This window comes from Oryzias latipes, chromosome 1 (assembly GCF_053564925.1).
Source record: "Oryzias latipes strain Hd-rR chromosome 1, Olatipes_Hd-rR_3.1".
In the NCBI taxonomy this organism is placed as follows: domain Eukaryota; kingdom Metazoa; phylum Chordata; class Actinopteri; order Beloniformes; family Adrianichthyidae; genus Oryzias; species Oryzias latipes.
In genome coordinates this window covers 30,978,030-30,991,407 of record NC_136237.1, presented here as the reverse complement: position 1 = coordinate 30,991,407, position 13,378 = coordinate 30,978,030, and the positions used below count along the sequence as shown (strand labels likewise).

Below are 13,378 nucleotides of genomic sequence, written 5' to 3'. Positions count from 1 at the left end.
AACATTTCAAAATAAAACAGGAAACAGAACTCAAACATGACAGAAACAAAAATGAAGCAAAAACGAAGCCAAAGAAACGCAAACCATGACACTTATCTAAATACCGGCCAATTCAGGGATTTATCTAGTATAAAAATTGTCAACACTTCCCTATCTCCATGCGGTTTTTCCACATCTGACGTGTTTATATATGTACAGATCACTCTGTACACAATTACGCACATTTTTATATTTGCACATTTCATATTTTGCATATTTGCTGTTACGGCTATGGCCGTGTTTGATTTTGTTTGTTCTGTGTTTTGTGTATTTTCTTTTATACCAGAGTGGGACTATGTTGTTTTTGTGGATCTTTGTGTGTGTGTGTCGATGTCTGATGATTTCCAGGTGTGGTGCATGAAGGCGTGGCTCCCATTGGACCCAAACTGATGGAGCAGCCTTCAAAAAAGCCATGTGGACCTCCAGCCTGTGAGAAGGGAGTCTTGCAGCAACATGTCTCCATTGCAGCAACATGTCTCCATTGCAGCAACATGTCTCCATTGCAGCAACATGTCTCCATTGCAGCAACATGTCTCCATTGCAGCAACATGTCTCCATTGCAGTTTGGTACTCTTTTCCACCTGTTTTGTTGTGTGTTGCACTTTGTGTTTTCTAGTATTTTGTAGTTTTGTGGTTTTGTGCCCACTCTGTTTAGACTTCTGTTTTTTAATTAGGTTCTGTGAAGCTGTAGGGGTGAACTGCCATTTTCTTTAGTACATGTTTTCTCCTGTTTTATTAGTCTAGGGAGGTTAGTGTTTTGTCATTGATTTCCCTTTTCTTTCATTTACAGGTCAGATGACATGTTTTAGTTAGGTGGGGTTTTTGTTTGTTATTTTGGCCTTGGTTCACCCTGAAGCCTTTTTGCTTCACTTTTAGTTATTATAAATAAATGTTGTATTTGTATGGAGATAATTCGTTTGGTGTTTGTGTTACGGTCACTTTGGTAGCCAAAACTTTACTTTTTATGTCATGCTCCTCTAGGGCCCCTAGACACAAAAGGGGGCGTAACACTTCTGTAGTACACTTTGTACCTATTGTACATATTGATATATATATATATATATATATATATTTTTATTATACCTCGTTAGGTTTTGTCTTTGCACTGTAAATAATAATAAAAAATGTATTTATATAGCTGTTTTTACTTTTCCAAAGTGCTGTACAGTTAACAAAAAGACCAGGATTAAAAACAGTATTGAGGTGTTTGACAGTACAACAAAATAAAACAGCACACACACAAAACAGTGATTGCAATTAAAATCAATCAAATCACTAAAATACGTAATATAAGTTTAAATTTAAGAACTATTAAAATCATCAAATGCACCATAGCCTATAAAGGTAGGTTTTTAAAAGAGATTTAAATACTGGTCGGGACACAGCCTGATCTCTTCGGGGAGACTTTTCCAGTGTGTTGGGGTTCTTATAGCAAATGCCTTGTCTCCCTTGTTCTTCTGATTGTGGGATTTTTAAAAAGCTTTTCGCCGAAGATCTAAGATTGCGACCAGGTACATAAGGGACGAGGAGATCAGCTATATATTTAGGGGCCAGACCACAGCATGCTTCAAAAGCAACCATTAAAATCTTAAAATCGATTCTAAAACGGACAGGGAGCCAGCGCAGAGACGCTAAAACCGGAGCTGGGATCCTCTGGGGCTCTCCCTTCCCATCACAGAGGGGGGAGGGCATTAACAGGGTTGGGGAGGGGGGCTCAGATAATATGGCGGGGGAGGAGGGTTGTAGTGGGTAGTGTTATGGGGGGTGACTGTGGGTGCGCGATGATTTCTGGGATGCTCGGGTCGGGTGTCGGGGCTGGCTCGCGGAGACGGGGGTGGTCGGCGGCCCATGGGTTCTCGGGGCCCTGGCGTCGTCCCTGGCCCTTGTCTCGGTGTCCGGCGCCCGGTGGCCCCCATGGCTGCCGCCTGGTACGGCCAAATGCTCCTGTCCTGTGGCCTGGGGGCCGGACGCCGGGTTCGGTTATGCCTTTGGGCGTCGGGGGGGCCCCTGTAGGGAGGCATTCTCTGCGCCTGGCTGGGTGGGTGGGCGATCCCTTCCTCCCCCCCTCCCGGGCTGCCTGGGTCCGGTGCCGTGGGGGTTCCTGGCCTGGGGGTCTGTCCTCCCCTTTCCTGGTCTGGCTGGTCTGGCTGGGTAGGATCTGGTTCCCCTTATGAACACACGGTTCACTTCGGCAACATGCATGTATCTCCACCCCCACGTGCACGTGCACACTGCTCCCTGTATGCTTCATCCATCCTCCTAACCCACAGTGTATTGATGGACAGATATTTTTCGCTCATCTTAGTGTCAGATTTTCACCTTTGATGTAATATTTGTCTTTCCAGCAGATCTGGCATAATTGTTACAGCTTAAAATAATAACTTATTCAAATCAGTACTTGTATCCCCCACTTTCTCACCTCTTTTCCTTTTACTCTCTTCCACCCCCCCCCCCTCACATTCTTCCCCTCTCCCTCCCCACACACACTAAATGTAACAAATAAATAAAAAATAATACAACAAAAAGGGGTTAATACAAGTCTACACCCTGGTTTCTCGAAGCTATATAACCTCTTTTTGTTATAGTAAAACCTGTCCAACACAAAAAGCCTTCAGCTCTAATCTGTTTGCTCAGCCGGAAAAAAAAAAACGGAGTAATATGATCTCTCATTCTGGTTTTGGTTAGGAGTGTGGCGGCAGCATTTTGGACAAACTGGAGTTTATGCACACTCTGCTGTGAAAGGTATGTGTAGATTGCGTTACAATAGTCCAAACGGGAAAAAAAAAGCGTGAATCACCATCTCAAGACATTTTTTAGATAGGAGAGGGGACAGGTTTAGGAGACAGATTATATAGGATAATCTGTGTATGTGCCAGAAACAAGATTTGACATGTGTCTCCAAATTCAAAGATCATCCCCAAATTTCTGCAGTTTTTAGAAACATTAATAGACAGAGACTCCAATTTCTGAGCAACACTGTTTTGGGGAGTTTTGTCCATATTCAACTGCAAAACATTTGGAGCCATCCAGGTTTTAATTTCGGCAATAGGTTTAAAGGATAAGTATAGTTGAGTGTCAACGGCATAAAAATAAAAATTGAGACTATTTCAGCATATTGTCTCCTCCAGTGGTAGCATGTAAATTGAAAATAACAGAGGTCACAATACTGAACCCTGGGGAACACTGCATGTCATTTTCACCTTAGATGAGCAAGAATTGCCTGATTAAAAACATTAAAAAACCTGTCAGATAAGTACGGATAAAACCAGTTGAGGACTGTGCCAGAAAACCTATCCAAGATTTCAGATGTTGTAATAAAATTGAGTGGTCACCTGTATCAAATGCTGCACTGAGATCTAAAAGAACTAAAATAGATGATTTTCCACAGTCCACAACATTTAAAAGGTCATTCATTACTCTCAGCAAGGCTGTTTAGGTGCTGTGGTTGGCCTTAAAACTACATTGAAAGGTCTCAAACAGCCCATTGTTATTCAAAAAGGAAATTACCTGCTTAGCCACTAGCTCTTCCAGGATCTTGGCCAAAAAAGGCAATTTTAAAATTGGTCCGTAGTGCTCCAAGCAACTTGGGTCCAAAGAGGGCTTTTTCAGTAGTGGCTGAATCATAGCAGCCTTAAAGTCATCTGGGACTGTGCCAGTTAAAATAGATGTGTTAATTAGGGACAGTATGTGAGAGCTAAGGGATCCATATATTTCTTTAAAAAATCTAACTGGCATAATGTCCAGAGAGCAGTCTTTTCAACTGCCAGACTTTAGCTTTTTGCATCACCAGATCATTGAAATCAACAAAGATTATGATCGCAAAAATCCTTTTTCTGTTATGGTGCCTGTCAGTCTCCTCCCCCTCCCCCTCCTGCTCTGCTCCTGACTCCACCAGCTGGGACCAATTCACCTCATCACCTGCTCTGCTCTTAAGGAGTTCCAGTCCCATTAGCCTACGCCAGTTTGTTGCCCTTTATGGTGACTAAACCTGGTCTCAAGTCTAGCTCATGTTTCCATGGTTAAGTCTGGCCTTGTGTTTAACTTGCCTCTCCCTGTCTCAGGATTCCAGCCTCCAAGTGTCCCCTGTGTGGATGTCAGTCCGAGTCCTCCTACAGTCCGGTGGAAACCTCAAGCTCTGCCAAGCTGCGCTCTTACCCCCAGCCACGCCACTATGGCCTGCCATAAGCCGCTGCCCTCCAAGCCACACCAACTTTCCTGGAAGGAAAAATAAAACTCTTTACTTACCGTTCACCTCCTTGTCCTCATTCTGGGTTTCAGCGTCTGGGTCTGTCAATCCTTCAAGTCATGACATTTTCTTTTCATTTTCATGGACAATTATGCTTTAGAAGGTACAAACGAGCCTTTACTTTCACCAACACCACCTGGTTTTGCTGAATGAAACAGTGAAGTCAATGAAAAAGGAAGAAAATAAGTACAGTATGGGAATTTAAGGAGTGAAAAGATAATCTGTCACAACAAAAGAGAACTTTGCAGCATGCATCTCCCACAATATTATTTAAGTCAGCTCACAAATAGGACACATATAACCAAGGAGTAGAAGAGCAATGTATGACCAAACCTTTTGTAGAGAGGGCCAGATTTGGTGAGGCAAAAATGAGTGAGGGCCAACTATTTGTTCTGCATCCTTTCAACCCTTATAATGACCTTAAATGCAAAGGAACTATGTAATTTTATTTAGTTGCACTTTTTTGACACTTATTTCTTCACACATATAGAACACATTTAAATACATTTGATCAAAATTACTGCAAATTTTCAAATTTAAAGACCAGAAACATGATGCAGAAAAAATGTCTGTTTAGAAAAAAAACTTCTGTCAACATTAAATCTGGGCTAATGTGAAATGTTGCATAAATGTTACTATTAAATGCTCACAGTAAACATTTAAATCATGTAAACAGGAAAAAGAACACAAAGGTATATTATTCCTTCGCACTGAGCTGAGCTCACTCACTCTGCCTTCCTTACCTTGTATTTGGACCTGATCTTCTGTCTTCTGACCCTGACTCTGTTAACTTGCCGCCTGCCCCAACTCTCACCTGGATCTTGACTACCCTGTCTCTCCTCTGATGATCTCATGCCTGTCATTGACCCCTGTCTGCCTGACCCTGATTTTGCGTTGTGGACTTTTAGCTGAGCTGACAAACCTGCTGCCTTTGGACCCAGCCATTTGCCTGTTCTTGTGACAGGCATATTATTGATTTTATGACAGTAGCCCACAGGCCAGTGGGCATTAGGGCTGGACTTTGGACAGCCTGGCTTAGATCATCTACTGGGTTTTGTACTGTAATTGGCAAAAAAGTCTTTTGTTGCGACAAATCAGGTTGGATTTCTGGGTATCAATGATTCAGTATATGGCTCCGATTAAGATTTCTTTTTTTTTTTCATTTCCTATTTCTTTTGCTTGGGCTGGTCAAATAGGGTTTGACAAAACCAACACTTTAAACTTAAGAAAGAAAGATATTTAATTTAAAGAAAAACGTATCATTTTTTTTCTTTAAAAAAAAAAAGGAGACTTTAGACTATGCCTTATAGGAAAAAATTATGGAGTCAGATTTTGTCACGCATCCTCCCCCTTACATGTGCAGAAAGCGCTAACGGCAAATGTTTACATGGTGCAGATCAGTGTCATGAAATTTTGGAAAGTTTTTCTTTCTTATCTTCTACTTCCCTTTTTATCGCATGCACGTTGACAGTCCAAATGTATCACATGGGGGCACCTGCACATTCCCAATTGTCTGTTTGTCTGTTGCATTCATCTCTGTTATCATGAGGAGCTTTGATGGGTTCATCAGAACATGCATCTGCACCTCTATTTTTAACTCACATAGTCTCCAGTTTGTCTCAGTTTCTGATTCATTGATGCTATTTCGCCGATTCACCACTTTCCTCCAGCTCAACCAGAAAAGAATGATGTCGGTAGATTACATTCAACACCTTAGTGGTTTTATTACTTAGTAGGGGGTATTTTTCTTCCAGGCAAAATTCTTAATCTCATCTCTTGAGTTCTTTTTTCTATCTTTATTTATGAAAACATGATATTTCTCCAAATTGTTTGTCATTGAGACAATTTAACTTTTTTTTAAGTTATTGTATTTCGTCTTATCCCACAAAACAATCTCTAGAGAGCTGTAATTTTAACAAAATTCTTAAATATTTTTAAACATATTTTAGAGAACAGAATTCTGCTTATGTTATTGTATAAGATTGGTCCATTCACATTAATTACAGTAAAATACTTGGTTTAGTCTAATTGTATTGTAAGGAAAAAAGAATATCAGTGACAGGAGAAAAAAACATCGGCACTACTCAAAACACATTTTACTTTGGATCAAATTTATTGTCATTTTATTTCATTCATAAATTCATACATCAAATATTTATGTCATAAATAGAAGCAGTGCAAAAATAAATAACTTATATCTTAAGTGAAAACGGGGCAAAGTCTCATAAAAACAACTGTACAAATTCATACAAATACAAAGACAAGAAGAGAATAAAAATCCATGTTTGATACAAACAAATTGTGTTCACACTGTTGTCATTTTCAACAAATGAACAAGACGATGAGTTATTATATTAAGGTTTAACGATGTAAGATGCTTTTCGGTGCATGTCTTTAGTTCTTTCTCCTGAAAACCAAAGAAACAGGAAAGAAATTGTTATTCTAAGTTGCAAGGTTTGTTCATCTTTTCTTTAAACAATATTTAACACAAAGATGTCTTATTTGATTCATACCTTGACAAGATCTTCTGAATGACTTTCTTTACCCAGGGAGCCTCTGGGTCCAGGCAAACCTCCTGGCCTGTCTTCAGAGTGGCACTGCAACAAAAAAACATCAGAAGCATGAGAACCTCCTGCCAAAGATTGTTTTTTGAGCACCATAAAAAAAAAAAACTTGCGACAACAAGGCTAAGGTGAAGGTTTTGGGACTTACATGATCTCTGTTTCTTCACAGTGAGAGTTGGGAGCAATCATCTCAATCTTCTGAATGTGGCGGCCGATGCGTTTGCTCTCTGTCTGAATGCAGCGGCAATGCAGCTCCACTCCCAAACTTCTCAGACTCATGGCTGCAGAGAAACAGAAGTGTTAAAAAGTTCCAACTTTGCACACAGGAGCAAAAAAAGTTACAGCGCTGCCTCAGAAACTTACCTTCAGCAATGGCAATAAATCCCAAGAAGACAACAGATAAGATGATAACTTTGTTGGTCGTCATTTTGCTTTTTAAAGCTCTATAGAAACTAAACAAACAAGTTTAAGCAAGCTGTTGCCTTAAGTCCTGTCCGAGGCAAAGCAAAGTTATATTCTTTTAGTGTTATTCTCTTTCCTCTGCTCTTGAAGGTTCTGCTGCTTTCTCTGATTGCTGTTTGAATCCAGCGCTTGCAGACCCCTCTGCTTTTATACCTCAGTGAAGTGAGTCACTTCCCTATCTCCAGTAGGAGTTTCGCAATATCGGAGTTCCTGCTCAGTGGGAAATTTTCTCTGTTGTTGATGCCAGCCCATTGTAATAACTTTGGATTAGCAAAAGTAGTCACATGACTAAAACTGACAGTCCCACAAGGGTCAATGGAGGAAATAAAATCAGTGGAGCTAAAACCTGATTTATATTAAAGGAGTCATATAATGTGTTTCCTTGTACATGTTAAGAATTCTGACAAAAGACTATGGCATGAAACTGGTTAACCAATAACTGACTCACAAATGTAATAAAAGGACAGTAAGATGCAATGCATGAGCCGTTAATTAATCAACATCCTGTAACATTTTGACTCTGTCATAAATATAAAATAAACGTACTTCCTTAATGCTTGTGTGTTATTCCCACTGATTTCTTCTTATTTTTTGAGTGCCTACATTTTTAAGTGAAAGCTATTTAATTGATCAAATGTAAAACAAATCTATGACTAATATGTCATTGACTAATAAATACTAATGTTTTCATGTTTTTATTTTTTATTTAGCATATATTCTAACCTAAATCAATTGTTAAATAATTTAACAAACATCATTGTACGGGGAAAAAGCGCACAACTGGACTAGATTTATCTATTTTTTTTATCATTGCGGACCTTTCAGTTCTTTGAAAAGCCTTCTCAATTCTGAAAACCTTTTAGGGAAGTAAAAATTATACATTTCTGTTATCCGTATTGTGCTGGTCACATGCATTTTCACTTGTTTAAACACATGAATTGGTTTTAACTGAAGCAAAAACTAAAATCCAAAACTTTTCACAGGTGATCAACACGTGTTGTGTGGTGACACCCTTCCTGTTTTTCACTTTCACATGTTGAAAGCCTAGCCAACCAAAAAAAAGAATATTTGTTTATGATTTTTGGATAATTTTACCCATTGTACTTTGGCTTATACAACAAACAGAAATAGCTTAAAGAGTGCCTCCTGTTACCTGCACAAAATGGATATTTAAAAAAAAAAAGCCAAAGCAGGTAATTTGAATAAAATGACACTATAATGATGAATACATTTGTCACAACAAGACCTTTTTGTTTTTGGGGGATGTTGCTCAACACGACTGGGATCTTTGTGAGTGCAACTGCAGTGACGTTGTAACAGCTCCAAGGCATATTCCCATGAAAAGTTTTTGGCATCTTGTCTGGTGTTGTCTTAATGATTTCACACATGCCAGGAATGTCAGAACATGAGTGTGTTCACCGCAGAGCTCCAAAGATATAGATTTTCAAAAATGCATATTTGTATCCATTTCTCAAGTCTTGCCTTGAGATTTGGGCTCCAGGAAATTTTCTAAGAAATCTTTAAACGCCTGATTCAAGGATCCCAAAAGCTAACCGTACCAATATATTCTTTTTACAAATATGTAATAGAAGGGAGTGTACAAAGTCCAAGCCATTACATACATATATTTATTTTTCATAAAATAAAATATCTCAAATATAATCTTTAAAAAAAAGTAAAATCCATGTATATTTTGTTAAATCTATTACCGGATTTACAAGTTACATTTGTTTTACAATCATTGTAACTGAAATAACTGCAAAAAAAGGTAGAGTTGCACAGTATTTTTTTTTACATGGTGTAGATCATGCATGAGTGTACTTTATCATTAGATAAAACAGATAGTGTAACGTATTATGAATTCTTATGAGCTTACTCAATTCCCTTGTCATGTAGGGTTAAGAAAATAATTTCCCTCTGCAGACAAACCCCTTCAGATACAAAGCACATAGGTCTGAGGCAATGATCCAGAGAGTGAAGTTACTTCCATTTTTATGGACTTCTTTTTTTAAATGTTTACAATTGAATCTGTTCGTACAAAAGGGGCCCAAGTCCACAATTTTTCAAAATAGAGATATTATATGTTCTATGGTCTTCAAGGGAAAGGCTATCTGATTATGTGCAAAAAAGTCCCAAGTCTATTGTAATTTATTGACTATGCTTGACATTTAAAATGCATTAAGTGCAGAATTCCTGGACTTGGGCCTCTCTTGCATGGGTTTTGCTTTATCCCATAGATGGCAGCACTAGTTATCCAATATGGCAGCGCCCCTGTTTAATTCAAGAAGGGCCCAAGTCCAGAGACTTTAGTTTACTAGTCCTCTGAAATTATAAAAGTGAGGTGCTTCATATTATAGCATTTGTAAGCTATGAACTGGTGCTAAATCTGGGTAAAGTATTAATAATTTGGTGTAGCCTCCCTTTAAGCTATGCAATTAAAAATCATTCGCTGGAAAAACAAACCTCTTGGACTTGGGCCTCTTTTGAACTAACCGATTCAATTCCTCAAAGGGTAGAAGGGGAGCTTCCGTTCATCCAAAAAGATTTACATGACTGGAGCGTGAGATATTGCTTGGAGGAATGCAGACAGTTGTTGAAAATTCCTGGAAAAGTCAAGGAGTTCAGTGACTTATTGACGGCAGGAGATAAGAAGACAAGAAAAGGGCTCAAACGGACTGCCAGACAACCCACCCACTACACATATACATTCACAGGAAAAATAAAACGTCAAATGAGGTTATCTGTTCCGAGATAGGTGGCCTTGCAGGTTAAATTCCACAATGGTGTCTTGCTTTTAACATGTCTCAACAAGCTGTGGTGTCAGAAATGTTATTATAAAATAATTGTTGGGAATAACATTCAAATTATCCCACAGCTAAGTGCTTTAAGAGAGTTATAATTTAGCTCCAATTAATTTATATTTGAGCTAAAACAAAATACCTTTTGGTGTTGAAAAAGTACCATTTTAATATATATGGACAAAAATACATTTTACAAAGTCACTGAGTGGTACCAGATATATAAGTAAGAAATGGTAAATTGCTTGCAGTTGATTGGCTCCAGATTTTGTTATTATGTTCTCTGTTGGTTTACTCATTTGAAACTAAATCAAATGGGAGATTTCTCTCTGTCAAGTTTCATCAGTTACAACATCCAAAATAATTCTGTGTTTAAAACAAAATACAAAGGAAAGGGGAAAAAAGTAGGTTCTCTTCAATTAAATATCATGCAAGCTCATTTCCAAGGAATTTCCTCGAGCTAATTGAAAATTGACAACATTTCTCAGTGAAAAAGTCATTTTATGAGCTCCCTTCTTTCAAAAGAATGAAGGAGGGATTTATACGCGCATAAGAAGTGTTTGCAGAGCAGACTTGCCCAACAGTTTACTGCTGCAGAGAAAACAGTTGAGGTTTGCAGAAACGAAATAAATTTGGCTCCACATTTTTAAACCAGCAATCTTTTTTTCTGAAGCCGAAAATGTTTCCCACCGTTTTTGTGACACTTTTGGTTGTCCTAAAACTACAGGAAGGTGAGTGTTTACACAGTGCATCCTTACAATTTCAACAGAATATCTTTACATGCATCCAAGTGTTAAATGACCGTTGTTGCAGGCACAGGTGTTGGGGTTCAAGGAATAAATCTGCGATGCCAATGCATCACAAAAGAGAAAACACCAATAGGGCGCCTCATAGGAGCGGTGGAAGTGAACCCTGCAAGCTCCCACTGCAAGGAAGTTGAAATCATGTAAGTCCAAATAATTAGTACATATAAAAGATTTAAGGATGTCTTTCTCAATTTGTATACTAAACAAGACTTTTCATAAGCTCACAAGGACTCAGACTTTCTTTCATGCCTTGATCCTGCAGTGCAACTTTTGCAAAGAACGGAAAGAAGATTTGCCTGGACCCTGAAGCCCCATGGGTCAAAAAAGTGGTGAATGCAATGAGGAAACTTCCTGGGTAAGTATATATGTAAACAGAGTGTAAATAGATATGATCATGAGCCACGTTTCTGAGAAACAACACTGGATTCTTCATAATTAGAACAAGCAGTAAACCTTGCTTTAAAAAAGACTTAGCAATACTTGGAAAGTTTATTAAATTAATGTAACTAGAATATTTATAGTTATGCAAGAGTCCTTCAGTGCAGTGTGTGTGTATGTGTTTTACATACTTCATCTAGAATGTATTCAAAAATGATTTTTTTTTATTGCATAAATGTAATTTATAATAAATAAAAAAGTTCATTTTATGTTAGCAAATAAGTTTTCTTTTCTTTTATTCTAAAAAAAATCCCATCTAATTTCCTTTTTCTCTAGGTGGACACCTTGAAGAGCCGACCTCTGCTTACTTTTCAACATGGAAAAGAAAAACAATTAGAATCTTGGACTACAATACGGTTCCTTTTTTTAGAAACACACATGCGGAAGCTTTGGCTTCCAAGAAAACAGTATGGGTGAAGAGAAGTGACATAAAGTCATAATTGTTTTTTCACAAGAAGATACCAGATAAAGTTAGCAGGAATAGGCTGATGCTTTTGTTTTGATCACAAAGAAGGACATAAATATCTAAATGACTTAAAAATGTTTTGTTTATAAATTTTTTGTCTTTAATTCACCCTGACTTGAGAGCAGCTGAAAAAAATTCCAATGTACCTGTTTTACATGTACAAATGGTAATAAATCTCTTATCCTTATCCTCCTCTCACTTTTTTCTCCCTTCCAAAACAAGTTTTATTTAGTCATGGTTATATCTTTGCATCTGTTTAGGTTATTTCTTCATATAATCTAAGTATGAGCTTTTTAATTTTTATTTTCACTTCATACAATAAAACTACAAAACATTTTTTTCTTCAAACAGCATATTGTTCTGCAAAGTGATCTGTCAACCCTTTTATTAACTGCTAACTTTTGCATGTGAACCATTTGAGTCCTCATTCATTGCTCTTTCACTCGGGTCCTTTTGCGGGTCTGAACCTGCAGGGATATGAAATTGAAAGGTGGTTTTACTTTTAAGAAGCTTAGCATGTCCAACAGAATCCTTCACTTTCCCACTTTTGCATGACGAGTTTTGCAGAAGTGGGAATGTTTAGTGTGTTATTTCCCCTTTTTATAAAGACAGATGAATTAACTGAAAAGCACAAAATGCAATTTTGAAAACTAACGTTTTACTTCAGATTTTGCACTATGTTTCATAAAAGCAGTTTAGTCGAACTGGCTGCAGAGGGACATCGCCATCTGTTGGTCAAAGTATAAATAAGTGTAATGTAAATGTAAATCATCAGAGTTATCCACCTATGTGGCTCCACCGGAGCATTTAAAAATGACACTGTGTAATTTCCTTCAAACTACACAGATATTAAGCTAATTTTCTTTGCATCACTGAAGTGAAATGCTTCCCGCCTCACAGCACAGTCAAGTTAGATATATGTTGAAAGCCAAAAACATTTTAAGTATTAACGTTCTTGTGGATAAAGCTCATTGGCCATTTCTGCCATTTTCAGAAGGACATTTATAAAATTCCACCAGTACATAAGTATTTTTTATAAATGCCTCTGGAAAAATATTCACTTTGTTAATTATGTCTTGTAGTTTTCTTGAAGGCTTTGCCATGCGCCAAAGCCTTCTTTGTATTCCATTACATTTTTTTAATGTTTTCCATATTAGTTTAGTTTAGTTTAGTTTTCCACAATGTGTCACAAACAACAAAATCACCTCACATATTGGAATGGCCAGATCAGTCTTTTCTGATCCTTAACAATATATCCATAAGTATAAACATCTGTCTGTCTGACAGGGAAATCTAGTTTATCTATGTTTTTTATTATTATCATTAAATTTTGAGATACTCAACTAAAGTTGGAAAGATAAAACTTTTAAAAAGTACATTTATGAAATAGTTATTCTCTTTACTATATGTCTCACTAATCTAATCCATATTTGTTTTAAAGCAATTTAACACTATAAGGAATGCTGTGCAGATAAACAAAAATAAAAAAGAGCACATAAACATTAAAAAAAATGTAAAAGTAAATATTAATTAAAATGGGGCTCTAGAAGGCAACGCAT

General features: G+C 37.6%; 2 protein-coding genes across 2 annotated transcripts; one reads left to right on the top strand and one right to left on the bottom strand.

Annotated features, from left to right (window-relative positions):
- Window positions 1-6,379: 6,379 nt before the first annotated feature.
- Window positions 6,380-7,429, bottom strand: LOC144994770 (permeability factor 2-like). The gene is made up of 4 exons (XM_078953725.1): window positions 7,213-7,429; window positions 6,998-7,130; window positions 6,799-6,882; window positions 6,380-6,692 (listed from the first exon to the last, which is right to left on the bottom strand). The coding sequence occupies exons 1-4, from the start codon at window positions 7,274-7,276 to the stop codon at window positions 6,680-6,682; spliced, it is 294 nt and encodes a 97-aa protein (XP_078809851.1). The 5' UTR covers window positions 7,277-7,429; the 3' UTR covers window positions 6,380-6,679.
- Window positions 7,430-10,656: 3,227 nt separating this feature from the next.
- LOC144994771 (interleukin-8-like) lies at window positions 10,657-12,006 on the top strand. Its single transcript, XM_078953734.1, has 4 exons — window positions 10,657-10,840; window positions 10,923-11,055; window positions 11,178-11,270; window positions 11,630-12,006. The coding sequence occupies exons 1-4, from the start codon at window positions 10,789-10,791 to the stop codon at window positions 11,640-11,642; spliced, it is 291 nt and encodes a 96-aa protein (XP_078809860.1). The 5' UTR covers window positions 10,657-10,788; the 3' UTR covers window positions 11,643-12,006.
- The last annotated feature ends 1,372 nt before the right edge of the window (window positions 12,007-13,378 follow it).